This window comes from Pocillopora damicornis, chromosome 4, assembly GCF_964200805.1.
Source record: "Pocillopora damicornis chromosome 4, jaPocDami1.2, whole genome shotgun sequence".
Classification (NCBI taxonomy): domain Eukaryota; kingdom Metazoa; phylum Cnidaria; class Anthozoa; order Scleractinia; family Pocilloporidae; genus Pocillopora; species Pocillopora damicornis.
This window is the reverse complement of record NC_142673.1, coordinates 19,564,802-19,580,924: the sequence shown is the minus strand read 5'-3', so window position 1 is coordinate 19,580,924 and position 16,123 is coordinate 19,564,802. Positions and strand designations below refer to the sequence as shown.

Here is a 16,123-nt window from a genome sequence, read left to right as displayed (position 1 = left end):
CTACGTTAACATTAACCAAGCCTAAACAAATCTTGCCACATAAACGTGAACTCTTTCTCTGGCTATTGACCTTCTTGAACATTATTAGTTCGGACTGAAAGAAGGAGGGGGGGAGGGAAGCAAGCTATAGGGATAAACACAGAAAACCTGTTCTAGAGAGGCGGAGGACTGGGGACAAAGGAAACCAAATCAGGAGAACGTCACTTTGATCAAGCTGAGTAACTATTACTATTCAGAAGCCAAAGATACAAAGAAAATACATACATTACCGCTGCACTACAACACAAATATAGCAATTGATCTTAATGCGGGTGAATATGGGGAAAACAGCAGCCAAAGCGGTTATGACAGGCATATTCATTAGCAAACATAGACCAGAAAAAGAATTCGATCATTCTTAACACAAAATTCGAGTTAGTTAGATAACCCTAAAAATTACGTTAAACTAACTAAAATAAATCCCGTTTTTTGCCCGCAAATTGTGGGCTGGTCTTAAATTTTCTTGCAAAAAAACCTAAAAATCTTACACATCATCAAAACGGCTTACAGTTCATGTAAATAGTTTACGCAATCCACTTTGGATTTTCGTCATCTCTTTCATCAACAAGTGACTCCTTTAAAGTCCTCCGTGCTGAGTGGTCATCGTCTGTTTCAGATATTTCTCAACAGATGATGCTATAACTTTCCCGCGTTCCTTGTAAAGAAGAAATAGTATCAATTTAGTTTTATAATAAATACTAAACTTAGCAATGAACTGCTTCCAACAATGATTCGAATATCTGCATCTATGATATTTCAATTGTAAATGATCCCAAATCGCTGAAAAGGTGTCTGTCTTCAGCTTTCTCTTTGCCCTTTTCACAGCAGCCGGTTTGGCAAACTCAATTTGGATTGCGGAGCGCATACATAAAAGATACATGATCTATTTTTCTTGCAGCCTGGATCTGTTGCCCTTAGTTCATCAGGTAAGTGTTGTCACTTATACGCATATGTGGTACGACAAAATTAACAATTTACTGAAGTAATTAATCAACAATAACAAACCTCTCCTCGGTTGTATTCGATTTCAGGTTTCCAATAACAAGAATATCCATGAAAAATACAGGAGGAGAAACTATAGCACGAGGTCTGATAAAAAGATCAAATAAATAACAAAAGAAAGATGTCAATTTTTAGCGTAGAGACGCTTCTTGAAAGTGGGAAGTTATTTAAGAAAAATTTCCAAAGCCGAATTTTGGACACATGTGCTGCGAGCTCGACTCAATGTCCGAACTTTCGGGGTTTGTCTACATCAAAAGTTACGTGATACTACACGTGAAATCTAAAGCCCAAAAGGTGAATTGACGCCGCATGACGGGGTCCTACCGATTATCCTTACATCATTGATCAAACGCTTTGAGGGCAACGCTCTCCTAAATGTGGGTTATGTTGCTTATATCTGATAAACTTCTGGGCGACTTGAGATAACTTCGGTTTTAAATGTGATAGATATCCTAAGGCCACTGAAAGATTACACTTCATCGCTTTTCCTTTTACATTGGATGGGCAGACAATTCACTACCTATCCGTGCCTCGCTAAATCACCTCTTTGGCTTTTCGTTTACCATATGTAGATTTTCTTAATTTTACTTTTTAAGTTGATGAGTTTAATAGGGATGACCCTTATGTCATTGCGACTGAGTAGCTGGGAATAATAAAGTGATGTAAAACGCTGTGCCAGGTTTTTTTTTTTTAAGGGAATTAGGAAGTAATATATCTCAGGATTCATTTCGCGAATAGGCTCTCTATCCCTTGCTGTTAATGTCAAGGTACTCTGGATAACAAGCTAATCATTGAAGGTTCTTTTAACACAAGGGATAATGTTTGGCTTGAGCGTTTAAAATTACTGAAAGATAAGCAGTTTGGAACATTTTCCGGCTGCCAATAAGCGCATTGTAGCATGTAAACAACGTGAAACATATCCGTTGACCCCTTTCAAAGAAAGGAAATGCCGCGCTCAGTCTAAAAAAAAGAGCATTACGTTGCTCGATTGCTGGCAGAAATATGGCGGAGACTACATCCTCAGAACGAAATACCAGAGGCAATTTCGATGAATTTCTGAAAAAGATACAAGAAAACAACAACGAAGAGATAGATGACTTCTTGTTAAGTGGGAATGAAACGGCGATAACTGAGGCGGAACAGAGAGGGGACGATACACAACAAAATCTATTGACGGAACTCGAACTAGCTCTCCGAAAGAGTGACGTCGTTGCAGTCTGGCGACTTATAGCTGATGCAGAGGAGAGCGAGATCAAGAAACTTGCTGCCTTACGGGTTGCGGAAAAGGTGAAAAGGAAAGAAGGAGAGGGACTTTGTACGATCCTAAGGGACTCACTGAGCTGGATTCTCACGTTTCAAAGCGACGATGAGGGCCAAGAGACGGAAGCGGGAGGCGAAAATGTTCACGAGAAAGCTTGGATCAACATTCTGACCAACCCGTTGTACATGTAATTCGAATGGCTCCACAAAACATCATCGGCTGAGAATGAAACAGAGACTGTGGATATCATTAAAGCTGCCCTCGAAAATGCTTGCCTTTTGGAAAAAATTGCTGCAAACGAAAGTGACTACGACCGGTATGAGTACAGGCAGAGGGCAATGGAATGCGAGAAATTTGCCACTGACATCGTAGAGCAAATACGCGCGTCTGATTCAGGAAAGCTTTACAAGATTATGGATATTAAGGGAGATGGCCCCTTACTGAACAGAAATCACGAAAATTTCGCTGAGAGTCTGAGTCTTCACAGCGCAAAATGGTGAGAATTGTAAGCTTAGAAGCAAGATTCAATCGCATCCCTCTGCATTATCTTTGTTTGCACTTAAAGGTAAAATAAAAGCAGCCTTTGTTTTCGTTGCGTGGAACGTTTGTCTGTTGTGAATTCCCACAAACTGTGACACCAACATGGCGCAAAAACAGGCACGCTCGTTGTGTCTGGTATAAAAATTCGTTTCAATAGGAAATGATTGCTCTAGACGTTAAAAGACCAGTGCATGGTTTCAATCATTTTGAAATTTAAGTTTGAAGCTGGGATGGTGAAAATTAAAGAGCATTGGTCACTTTAACCAAATGGAGTGTGAGATCTTGCCAATTCTGAAAGTTTTATTACCATGCAATGTAACATATAAGGGACTGATTATTGGACAGATGACTCATTAAAATGATCATTTTTAATTGAAACATATTTTCTTCGGAGGTGATCCCTTTTCTTCGCAACTTCGAATACTTAATATAAGTTTGAAGCTGGGATGGTAAAAATTAAAGAGCATTGGTCACTTTAACCAAATGGAGTGTGAGATCTTGCCAATTCTGAAAGGTTTATTACCATGCAATGTAACATATAAGGGACTGATTATTGGACAGATGACTCATTAAAATGATCATTTTTAATTGAAACATATTTTCTTCGGAGGTGATCCCTTTTCTTCGCAACTTCGAATACTTAATATAAGTTTGAAGCTGGGATGGTAAAAATTAAAGAGCATTGGTCACTTTAACCAAATGGAGTGTGAGATCTTGCCAATTCTGAAAGGTTTATTACCATGCAATGTAACATATAAGGGACTGATTATTGGACAGATGACTCATTAAAATGATCATTTTTAATTGAAACATATTTTCTTCGGAGGTGATCCCTTTTCTTCGCAACTTCGAATACTTAATAAATAAGCAAAATTTCAACATTGATGTAATCGTGTAGAATTCTAGTGTTTCATATATTGAGATTACTTGGATTGTGAGAGTACAAATAGTTTGAATGATTAAGTGATGTGCAGTTATTTGCATCCATGATTTATGATTTTCTCTCTTACCAGTTCGTAACAAGCCCCAAATGCCAGTTCATTCTTGATGAGATCGTTTACCGTGAGTGGCCCATGTGGCAGGATAAAGGGCTGGCCGTGAAGACCCTGAGGTTTCTCTTTCACTATATTTTCATCATATCTTTGGGTGTTATCATCTACCTTCCCTTGCGGCTTATACTGAAAGGCTGTCTCTGCTGCAAGTCAAATGACCAAGAGAGATGCTGGAAACTTAGAAGGCTTTTCGAGTTTCCATACTCCAAGTTCATCAATCAAACTATGTCCTACTTAATATCTCTTTGTATGGTCTTCGCCTCAACTTTTCAGAATAAGTTTCAGACTATTAAGGCAGGCATGTCGTATATAGGTAAGTCACTTTTGTTGCTAATACTCGAGTGATGACCAGTGACAGCCTGTCAAGGTCTATCTCTTCAAAATGCGCAATGTTCGGGAAGTCCGTCTTATAAGATGGCATGAGACAAATGCCTAATTAGTGCCCAGCAAGTTACAATCAAAGCATATTTACTGCAATAGCATACCTATCATGTGCTTGTAATTGAAAAACCGGTTTGTTGCAATCAGCAAATCAAAATCTAATTAATATTTTTAGAACATTTAAAAATTATTTTTTTAAGTGGGTTCAGGGCCATCTTAAATTAAAGTCAATGCTGCTCTGAACTTACTCTACAGATGTTCAATTAATCTTTTGAAGAATCTTGATATACTGATTAAAATAACATAGTGCGTGGATGTGTGTCAGTTTCAGTGCAAGAGTAGATAAATTTAGTATGTCGACAAAATGTTGATTTGATTTGCTCGATCTTATTTACAGAGCTGGCTGCTCTCGCTTTTGTTGTGGGCCTTTTGGTTCAGGAGGCAATGGAGGCCTACAGGCAAGGTGCCTCAATTTACTTTTCAAAATGGTGGAATGTCGTAGACACCTTGATCGTTTTAACATTCCCGCTGGTCTACATAGTTTGGTTTACTGCGTGGTTTCTTTGTGATGGGTGGAAACCAAGAGAGACTGCGTTTATCGCGGCTGATGCCATTTATTCCACAGCATCTGTATTGGCCTATTTCCACTTAGCACACATCTTCCAAGTTAATTCAGTGTTGGGCCATTACAGCTGTCACTTTACAGAATGCTTAAGGACATCCTCAAGTTTCTTGCCATTTTTTTTCTACTTTACATAGCATTCGCTACAGGCGTAATCAATACATATTCGTATTATGTGGTTTCTCAAAAACAACTTAAAGAAGATGAGTACCCAGCAGTTCCCCGATATGGCAAGTACGTATATAACCCTATGAGCTCTAATTAAACTTAATAGGGGGGGCGCACGTAAGCTACTAATTTACTTTACAAAAGCTTGGAGGACGTTTAGTGTAGACGCATGAAAAGGAACAACGTTGAGACTGTGAGGACAAATGAAGAGCCCACTATTATTGTTAAACATTTACTCCCATTAGAGTTCGGCAATTATCTATTGCTCGAGTGATAAGAGGGAGGGGGGGTCGAAGAAGTTTGGTTGTGTCACGTGAAAAATTTACCCGATCCTCCCCTCCCTCCTCGTTGGCAGCTAACTGGCAGTCAGTTTTCAATAGTCCCCCCCCCATTACATCTTGTTGGCCACCTCCGTCACCCTGAAGACCATAAGGTCCCCCCCCCCCCCCACAAAAAATATCCTCACATCCCTCCCCCTCCCCCTTCCCAAGGCAACAAATAACGACTGGTTCCTAAGCAAGGTTAATCTGGCAGTTTCACCTGAGACGGCATTTCCAAAACGGAAGGACAAGCAACCAGTTGTCACTGGGCAGAGAACATTAGGCGAGATTGGGTTAGACTAATGACACCTAACTCGATATTTTTATATTTTAACGTAGCTACACTGAGGCTTTCATTGGAATGTTTTAGTTGTTACTTGGTTCGGTTGAAGATGACGAACTTAATGTTGAAGATCCAGCGTTTCATCTGACGTCCATTTTCGGGCGTATTTTTATAATAGGCCACGCGATTTGCACAGTCATAGTAGCTTTAAACATGCTGATCGCGATGATGAACAACTCTTTTAACAGAGTTATGGTGAGTCAACGTTTCTTTGGTAAGGATCATATTTAGCGCTGGCTTTAATTGATCCTATTTACCTTATACATTGTGATAATGTAGCTGACATACTGGATTGTATTTCCTGCACGTTTAAGACTTCACCAGCTTGTGGTTCGTGTTTCATTAGAGGTTCAAAATACTCCCCAGAGAAAGAAACTTCTTGAACTGCAGCTAAACCTTTAAAGATATTTCTCGTTGTTTTGGAAACTATTGTTAGTTAGTCATAACTACAACGTCCTATGTTGTGATGTGGGAATTATTTTAATGAGTAGTGCTTCGTTCAGTGATCACTCCCTTGCAACAACAAACTGCTGATGCTTTTTTTATGATTGGTCAGTTTTTCTACGGCGCTTCTCGCAGTGAGTTAAACACTTGTACACTGTTGTGGTTGACACCTGATAAGTTTGCGATCTTAAACACTCTTAATATCTTTTGTAGGAAAATGCAATCGTAGAGTGGAAGTTCTCAAGAACTCAGATGTGGCTGGAATGGATCGACAAGGGCAATACCATACCTGTCCCATTCAATACAGTCTACTATATTCTCTACATTTTCTTACCAAACTTCTGGAAAACTTGCTACAATAATCGGCGCCAAAACGTGAGATAGTTTGTTAATTTGAATTAATTATCTCTGCAGCATTTTTAGTGCATTTAAAGGAACCTAAGAATCACATTTGCTAGTTCGCTTGCAGAGCTTTCATATAGAAAAGAAACAAAAAAATCATCGGCGCATATAACAAAGTTGAATCTGGGAGGGACATTGTACTAAACACACTTGCTAAAATCCTCAAATTATAGAATTGTAGCTCTTTTCATATAATGAAATGGAATAAACGAACGAAAGAAGAATCAAAAGAATGAATGAATCATTTTGAAAATAAATTAAATTAATAAATTTAAAGATATGATCGAGTGCCGTTCAACTATCATGCAGATTAGGTGGTCAGTACACCGATTGTTTTGCCGCTGACTAAGTTCATGACACTATCCGTACCAGAAACCTGGATTTCTGTCTGTGTTATGATCGTTTTTAATTTTGTCCTAATTTTACTCTTCCATCAGGTAACCAGGGTGACCAGGTTAGCCAAATGTGAATGTATTGAGACTATAAACCTGAAACGCTTTACATTTCCTCTACATTTCCTTTACACGGCGAAGAGAGGTAAAAACGGTGAAAAATTTAGCCAAATGTCTCCTCTAGAGCGTATTGAGACAGTAAACCAAATTACATGGCTCAAATTAACTCTATAATTCGCAAGATCTCATTAGTAATTCTCTTTACTGTCTGACATACAATTCTTATGATGTCAATTTGGAGAATTTGGTATTGGATCAGCTAATAATCCCCTAATTGATATTTTACTTTATTCTCATCACTTCTATGCTTGATATTGTATTGGTATTGTAAGGAGAAATTCTTTCTTGGTCACTCATGGGAAGTAAAGGTTTAAGGCTTGTTCCTCGTTTCTTCGTTACTATTGTATGCAGCACTTCACTTTACATTTTTGACTGCACGAAATTTTCCTCTTCTTTAGGTGAGGGGAGGAGACGGAAATAGAAGAAAGGTTAGCCAAATATCCTGCTGCGAATGTATTGAGATACTGTTACTGCTACATACGACATTTCACTTTACATTTTCTGAATGCTTCACTGATACTTTTAAAGGATGAGAAAAGAGATGAAAATGATCGACAGGCGAGTTAAATGTCTCAAAAGGATTGATTTGAGAAAGAAAATCTTAGACACCTTAACCTCTGCCCAATATTTTTCGACCATCTTCTGACTTGTGAGTATCTCTTTGTTTCAGACACGCATGAAGGTAATGAACGGATTAGTTGTGGAGTATCTTATTGATCGCTACGAAGATAAATGGAAGGAGCCCACGGTAAAAACAGGAGCAACGCGCCCTTAAACGCAGTCCTTTTCCTCGGTTTTCGTTCTTAAACAGGTCAATACTGAAGTCTCTGGATTTAGATATACACTAGCATTCATTTGGTGCCCGGATATTTGTCCGCGGACATTATCTGATTTGAGTAGCGAGCAGTTCAGGAGAGCGATACTAGAGAAAACATGTGAGCTTCGAGGAACAGATAACGTCAATTTAAAGAAAGACTTCCATCGCATTGGAACATTTTCGGTCACGTCATGCACGTATTAAAACCGATCGCGTGTGAGCGAACGTATGTGATGGATTGAAACCGGTGATATTTCTTAGATAATATTTCCCAATTGTCAGAATTTGTGTCAAATTGCGATGTCGGAAAACCGTTCGCATTCCGCAATCAGATAATGTCTACGAATATAAGTAGCGGAGTATATTTTGAGCCAAATAGAGGCTATTGTGCGTTTTTCTATGCTTTATCCGAGGATTTTTGAGCACCGTAATATTTTAGCAACAAATCGTGCATGAGCGAAATTAATTGATGATAATTTTAAACATTCTCCAGAAAAGAAATATATTGCTTAAGGCTAGTCTTCATTTGTAGCCAGTCAGTTAAAATATCTATATTTGGTGTTACCAACAATTAGTTATTAGAATTCAAGCACCTAACATATCAGTTTTTGAATGACAGTTATAAAGATATGGCATGTTTAGGTTACAAATAGAATAGAAATTATTTAATTTTTGTAGAGACTAAACTACTGACGACGATATAGGGCAGTTGTGTCTTTATATCTACATGTGGACCATTTATTTTTAGCATAATATTATACTTTCTCCATACGTTGTTAGAATATTGTAGACTAATATGATATTATCAAGCTTTTTCCGCAGGTAATCGTTCGGCACTTTACCAATTGGGGGAAGTGCTTCCTCGACTACAAGTGATTATGAAATTTTATTAGAAAATTTTTGAGATTTTTTAATCTTTTTCTCCCAAGATCTCAATAGTAATTCTCCTTATCGTCTGTCATACATTTCGTATAATGTAACTTTGGAGAATTTTGTATTAAATCAACCGATAATCTAATTGTTGATAATTTTTCTTTAGTTTCATAATTTTTCTTTTTGATATTGTGTTGATTTTGTAAGGAGCAATTATGCCTTAGTCACTCATAGGAGTTCAGGGTTAAAGCAATAACCTATAAGCGCTGGCGGACTTGGGTCTTTTGCATCGAATCAACTGCAGCATGGAGCGTTGGAAGTTGTTTTCCTAAAAATTAAATTGTTTTCCTAAGCACTAAGACAATAGTTAGCAATTTCAACTTCAAGTCAAGTTTCCGTGACGGCATCAGAACTAGTGGCAGTTCCCGGATGTACCTGACTGCGTGACAAGAGTTGTTGTCGATTCCTTAGTGCCTTCATGTAAATCTGTAGTAATGTGCACTTATCTATATGCATGGCCAGAAACCTGTCGAAAATTATTTAAATATACGTTCCATTTATCTGTTCCTTCCGTTATTGGCTCAAAAGCGAAAACACTCATTAATATTACAACAGCATAGATATAGACAGCATAAATTGCGCAATAAACAGAATGGATATAGTTATGGTTCTGAGTCGGAAGTTCGAATTCGCCATCGTCCGCATCGAATTTTGGTCCGCAAAGGTAGCTGAGAAGATAACACTAGGTAGACATTCTTGCCCTCAGCAGTTGTCGCGAATCTGAAAGAAACACCGTAACTTAACGCGAATAATGCGATTGATTCGCTTTCTGAGGCTCATACAAAGCTTCGATTGACTTCCGCTATTTCTTAGAAAGATCTTAATGTAATTTTTCCCGACTAAGAAGTAAGATCCACTTGATGAAACATATATTCTTCAGCACGGTTAGCGGAAGGTTGATTTTAAAAGGCATTTCACGTATAACAGCTGCGTCTAACAATGGAATATTTCTTTATTGAGCTGTGTGACTTCAACTTTGGTGTATTCCCTATAATGAACAATTAGAACACTTATTTTCACAACTCTTCTAATTTCTCTACAAGCAAAAATCATCAGATGGCCGCACACGTTAACGCAATCGACGAACAACAGCGACAACCAGAAGGCGGCCCAAATGGTTACAAAGATTTTCTTGATGCAATTTCCAGGGGTACAAAAGACGATGTGGAGCGGTTTTTACGGCAAGCGAATTCAGACAAGCGAAGGGATAGTCGAGACGAAGATCCAACACGTGTGTCTCACAAGCGACAACTTACGAAAGCCCTCGAAGACGAAGATGCTGTCACGGTTTGGAAATTAATAGCAAGAGCTAAAGAGTCGGAGCTCAAGACGATAGAAAACCTAAACAAGACATGCGAAACTGTCGCAGAAAATGAGTGCTTGAAAGAGAAAGGACTGATCAAGTATCTTTGGGGAAAGCTACGCGGCCAAAGAGGACGTGTTACTTCCGCTTGTATATTCCGAGAAAGCAGGCCACCACAAACTGAATTTCAACCCGAAGAAGAACAACAGTGGATACGAATACTTTCTGATCCACTCTACATTGGTTTGGAATGGCTATGGAGAAATAATTCAAAGCTGACATCCACCGCTATTCAATACCCGAAGCGGAGAGAAAGTAAGCTTGAAGACATCATCGAGGCTGCTTTGGATGATGCATACCTGCTGGAAAAAATTGCTCGGTACGAGCATCATTACAGTCGGGAAGAGTACTACAAGCGAGCATTGGAGTGTGAGAAATTTGCGGTTGATGTTGTTGAAGGATGTGACTTCAGTCAACTTCAGGAGATAATGGATACCGATGGTAATGGCTGTTTAATGGCGAAGAAACCTAAGAATTTTAGTAAGAGCCTGAGTCTTCTCAAGTTTGCTGCCGACAAAAACAGAAAGATGGTTTGTAATTATTTATTTTATTTTTTTACACGTTTAATTCACCTAAGTCATGTGGCTAAAACTTATTCATTGGTTCATAAAGTATGACAGCTTAAAAAGCATATCAAACCCACAGATTCACTATGAAATAACTTGAGCGTCAAGCATTAACACCGAGTTTTCAATTCCAATCTAAATTACCATGAATAATTAAAACTACTTACTTAAGACGAAATTTTAAAATTGCTACAACAAAAATGTTCCGTGATTTCCGCTTTTGAAATAATATACACTATTGAATCGAATGGACTGGACTCTTTCATTTTTCTCGGAAAGTGTATTGCAAACATTTCAATTTTCAATCGGGTAAAACAAACAGTCATTTGAATTAATATTCAGCAGAGCATATATTTAGTGATCACGAAATCGCTGATCTAAGACTAGCCAAATGAAAACTGGGGATGCTGGATGGTACACGTACAATCAATCTCTTTTAGCTAGGTTGTTACCAACTGATTTATATCATTTAGTGTGGCTGTTCATGAAAAGCACGTGTGAAGCATAATCTAGATGGCAATGCCAAGTGTTTTTCCATTTAGAGTAAGATGACAATATGACGTGTATTTCCTTGCTTTTGTCGTAATTTGGACCCCATGAAAATAAAGAGCGGTATGAAACTAAAGTATTGCTGGGGATATAAAATCATAGTAAAATCTTGACATTATTTACGTCAAAAAATTATGTTATTTACCCTTTTATTCCAGGAAAGTATGGGTAGTACACTTAAAAAAAAAATAAAACTCTTGTCACTGTGTTTAAAAACAAAGACTAAGCCGCTGAGTCAAATAAAAAAAGGTTTGCCAATGTGATAACTAAGATAGTGAAATATATTATTAAATTGAATGGTGAGTAAAAGTGTTTATTGAAGCGGGACCTTGCCTCTTCAAAGACTTAGGAAAAAATTGGGCTGGTCATTGACAAATCAGTGGCCCCAACCTTGGTGCCCAACAATGTTCTCCTAAGTCTTTAAAGAGGCAAACACCCGCTTAAATTAAACAAGTTTACTCACCATTCGATTTACCAACCCTCTTAATATGTACGGGAAGAAGTAAACTCCTAAGAAACAGAAAAAACGACCTTTACAAAAATATAGTAACAAATAGTTTAGGATTTATATGTTAGAAATCAAGAAATTACAAATTTATCAAAACAATCTTTTTCTTTTCAATTCGCAGTTTGTAGCGAGCCCAAAATGTCAGCGGATTCTTAACGAGATTATATACTATGAATGGCCTGGTTGGCGGGATAAAAGCAGACTGACCAAACTGGCTTGGTTCTTCTTCCAACTACTGCTTGTAGCAGTATCGAGCGTCTTCTACATACCGATACGGTTGGTTCGTAAATTTTATCGTTGCTGTAACAATGAGAAGATTTGGGAATTCAGAGAGCTTTATGAGCATCCCTATTCCAAGTTTATTAACCACACGATGTGGTATATGGTGTTTCTCTCAATGATATTCTTGACCTCCTTTGACGACAAGTTTGAAACTTCAGCGACTGGGCTGATATGGCGTGGTAAGTGTCATAAATTTAATTTTCACTTGCACTGACTTGGCTGTTTTTGTTCATTTGATGGCCCGCAGCCATCATTTATTTCCAGTGTACTACACTTAAAATTTTACGAAGTTAGGGTTTCAACCTTACGATTTGAATTAAGATTAAATGGCTGATGTAAAGAAAGAAAAACTTAGCAAAAAACAAGTATAAAAATTAATCTATTATTATATACCTATCACTTGTATAGAATATCTCCTTCTTTACAGTCTAACATTTCAAAATCATGTTTTTCTTCATTCTGTGGTTAGCCTCCAAAACGCCCAGAAAAATACAGTTTTCATTTTGAATTTGCCAGAGCAAAGTAAATTTCAACTTATTTTGAACTGCATGAAGACGACGTAGATCAGTCAAAGCTTGAGGCGCGTGCACTGTTGTGCTAAAACAGCTGTAAATTTCTTCACAGACTATGTGGTGCTTTCGTTTGTTCTTGGCTTACTTCTGCAAGAGTTTCTCGAAGCTCACCGACAGGGAATTTATATTTATATGTCAAAGTGGTGGAATGTCGTAGACACGCTGATCATCTTGACTTTTCTGGCGTCCTTGGCTTTATGGCTGCTCTCCTGTCTGTACTTTGGAAAATGGAAACCTAGAGAAGCAGCGTTTGTTCTAGCCGATGTGTTGTACGCAAGCGCATCCGTTATGGCATATTTTCATCTGACGCATATATTTCAGGTTGATTCAGTGCTCGGCCCTCTACAGCTGTCACTTTACAAAATGCTCAAAGATGTGCAAAGATTCCTCTTTATCTTCCTTGTGCTGTATTTCTCGTTTGCTAATGGCGTCGTAAAAGTCTACTCTTACTATGTAACCTCGAAAACTGAACTGCAGAGAAATCGGAACCACACTGAGAATGAGGAATCCCATCCGTACGCGAAGTAAGAGAGCTTTAATAAGAAATATCTTTATCCAATAATGTCCAACATTAATTATAATATATTTTTGAGATAAGAAAGCTACTCCGTAAGGTGTTTTTTTTTATTGCAAATTAGGTATAACTAATAAACTGATGCCTTCAGCATTTCCCGAAAGCAAACGAACGGCGAGTCAATGGTGATGAACTCGTTCTGAATTTCATCGACTACTGAGAGATGAACTTACTGAGTCGCCTTTTAGCTGATAATGCAGAAGCTCCAGAAACAGTGGAGCGCTCGGCCCTTTGCAAAGCCAGCACCCATTTCACATGTCTGTATTGTATGTGTGCTAACATAGAGTTACTTCATGTCGCATTTCCTAATTGAAGTTGTTGTTTATACATGTACATAATTAAGCCGGAACAAAAACACGACTATAGGCCATCTTGAAACAAAGCTTTAATCTGAAACATGGACATTGGCATCGAAGAAGGCTACTTAAGCTCGGTGATTTTCGTTCGGAAAAGCAAAAGTTAGAAGTTGTTTAGAGGAATGCGAAAATTTCTTTCTTGCGTCTGACTATATATAATATGACGATATCTTTTGCTTCTCAGTCACAAGAGCGCGTTTATAGCGTTATTCTGGTTGCTGCTTGGCCTCATAGAAGAAGACAAAATTGAGGTAAAAGACCCAGTGTTTGCTCTCACCGCCACATTTGGTCGTCTTTTCCTGATGGCTTACGTGATTTGCACTGTAATAGTGGCTTTGAACATGCTGATCGCCATGATGAATAATTCGTTCGAGAGAATCATGGTGAGTATACACCCAAAATAAATACCATTGCCGCAAGTCAGTCAGATTTGACCCATATTCAAGAAAGTTTTAGTCCATCGAATAAATTCCTAACTGCGTTGTTTTTTTGAAACGAGCAACCCCCGCTACTGAAAAACCTTCTCAACTTCTTGATTTCTTCTTCACAATTCAATTTTAGAAAAACTCCGAAATTGAGTGGAAATACTCAAGATCCCGAATGTGGCTGGAATGGATTGACAAAGGCAACACGATGCCGGCACCCATCAACATTGTCTATTACACCTTGTATGGGAGTATTCTATTTGCTGACAAAGTTTCTGGGAAATTCAGAGAAAAATGCTGTTGTTGTCGTGGTAATGGGGTAAGGAAGAGAAGAAGTTTTATTTTTTGTAGATCACTCGGAGGGTATTGACTTTTCTTATCACCTATTGTTTCTAAGTCTTTCTATATTAGTCGGGAAAAATGCGTCTCTCAAACTCCACCAAAACCGTACATTTCATTTTAGATGGGAATGTAGATTATTGAAGTAATGCACTGATCGCTAAACTAGCATTTACGATAAGACCGTGAAATTAATGCGTTGATTCATTCTCATTTCTTAAATTTCATCTCTTTGTTAAAGGAACCAGACGAAGTGCAGGCGCAAAGAGAGGTAAGCAGGACTGATAAATGAGAAATTCTGTCAAAACCCAAAATCAAGGTCTAACTTCCTTGATATGCAATACTATTTGTAATGGTAATGAAATGCAACTCTTAATTTTTTTTTTCAGAGAGACGAGATTACCGCCAGAAAAGAGGTACATGTAGGCTTAGAGTAAAACTTTGACGTGTTTTTCATGTAACAACGAGAGAATTGATCCAGCGAGCCTTGTAGCATGCGAAAACAATTGCAACAAATGCTCCTAAATGAAATCGATAGAGTATCATGATACAGAGAGTGAGAGAAAATGATGATGAATAATGTCTTTGATCTTATTATGTCATCCTAGACACGAAAAAAAACGATGAAGGAATTAGTGATGAAATATCTAAGGGGCCGCTACTTTGAAAAATGCGAGGAAGACAACTTAAGTGGAGATGAGACAACGGATGACAAAAGTGGGAAAGCGGGAAAAAAAGAGAGCTCCCAGTTCATTGAGGAAAACATTAAGTTACTTAGACGATTGGTTAATCGTCAGGCGAAGGAGCTTGCCAAACTTAATAAAATGTTGGACACATTAGTGAAGTGATAATGGCACTGACTGTTGCTCTACTGACCATTTTGTCACAGCTTTCCAATTGTTTCTTCTCACATATTGTCAACCAGAATCTATGAAGCAAGGATTAGAGGCCTTCACCCTTTCACGTTCATCTTAAATTCATGATTACAGAGAAGGGAACAGAATATAAATGAAGATAGAGTAGAACAAATAACTCAGACTTAATAAACTACATCAGAATAATAACAATTATTCTTTCAAGATAACTATTTACTGAGATTTTCTGGGACTGGTCTCCCAATAATTAATGAGTTATATTTCATAACGCACTTGTGTGGTTATTTACTACCCCTCTGCCAATTTTAAAATTATTATTAATGTGCTAGATTAACATCAACACACATTGTGCTCGGAACACTTTGGGTATGAGTTAATACAAAACTGAGTGTCAAAAACATAAACTACAATGATACAATGGGTAAGCTATAGGGATAAACGCAATTGTAAAGGATAAATATACAAAGTAGAGAAAAAAAAATAGGTGAAATCAAGTTTATCTTACACTATTAAGACTTGATAAGATTATTATTTAAGTGATCCCCATAACTGAGATTTTCTTGGACTGGTCTCCCAATAGTTAATGAGTTATATTTCCTTACGCGCTCGTGTGGCTATTTACTACCCCTCTGCCAATTTAAAAATCATTATTGATTTGTTAGATTAACTTTAACACTCATTATGCGCGGAACGAACCGTCTGTTAGTCGTCACTGTCAAAGGTAATAGAAGAGACACCGTATTCTATAGTCTTTAGTGGTTTGCCCCATGTTAAGGAACACTTTGGGTAAAGTTTAAACCTTTAACTCCCGTGAGTGACCAAGACAGAATTTCTCCTTACTATATCTATACAATATTATGCAGACAAGTGATGAGAAT

The 16,123-nt window shown here is 37.9% G+C and overlaps 1 protein-coding gene, 1 long non-coding RNA gene and 1 pseudogene across 4 annotated transcripts in view; all 3 read left to right on the top strand.

Annotated features, from left to right (window-relative positions):
- The window catches only part of LOC113677416 (uncharacterized), a 38,161-nt gene that overhangs the window by 1,487 nt on the left and 20,551 nt on the right, over window positions 1–16,123 (top strand). The window lies entirely within an intron of this gene.
- Window positions 2,645–7,895, top strand: LOC149047171 (short transient receptor potential channel 6-like; annotated as a pseudogene). Its single transcript, XR_016186080.1, has 7 exons — window positions 2,645–2,867; window positions 3,856–4,207; window positions 4,673–5,131; window positions 5,725–5,923; window positions 6,386–6,547; window positions 7,012–7,111; window positions 7,757–7,895. The product of XR_016186080.1 is annotated as a short transient receptor potential channel 6-like (transcript).
- On the top strand, window positions 9,399–15,739 carry LOC149047170 (short transient receptor potential channel 4-like). 2 transcript variants are annotated; one of them, XM_089204751.1, is made up of 9 exons: window positions 9,399–9,522; window positions 9,880–10,729; window positions 11,944–12,283; window positions 12,729–13,200; window positions 13,791–13,989; window positions 14,168–14,350; window positions 14,612–14,641; window positions 14,760–14,786; window positions 14,979–15,739. In XM_089204751.1, exons 2-9 carry the CDS (start codon window positions 9,893–9,895, stop codon window positions 15,216–15,218), a joined length of 2,328 nt encoding a protein of 775 aa, XP_089060877.1. In that variant the 5' UTR covers window positions 9,399–9,522; window positions 9,880–9,892; the 3' UTR covers window positions 15,219–15,739. The 2 variants fall into 2 exon arrangements, with proteins under 2 accessions (XP_089060877.1, XP_089060878.1); XM_089204752.1 differs by having other exon boundaries at window positions 9,426–9,500.

Bases quoted from the DNA above. Each gene is read 5' to 3' on its own strand.
- LOC149047170 (XM_089204751.1), top strand. From the start codon at position 9,893: ATGGCCGCACACGTTAACGCAATCGACGAACAACAGCGACAACCAGAA. The intron at 13,201-13,790 runs GTAAGAGAGCTT...TTTGCTTCTCAG, and splicing joins GAATCCCATCCGTACGCGAA to TCACAAGAGCGCGTTTATAG. The intron at 13,990-14,167 runs GTGAGTATACAC...ATTCAATTTTAG, and splicing joins ATTCGTTCGAGAGAATCATG to AAAAACTCCGAAATTGAGTG.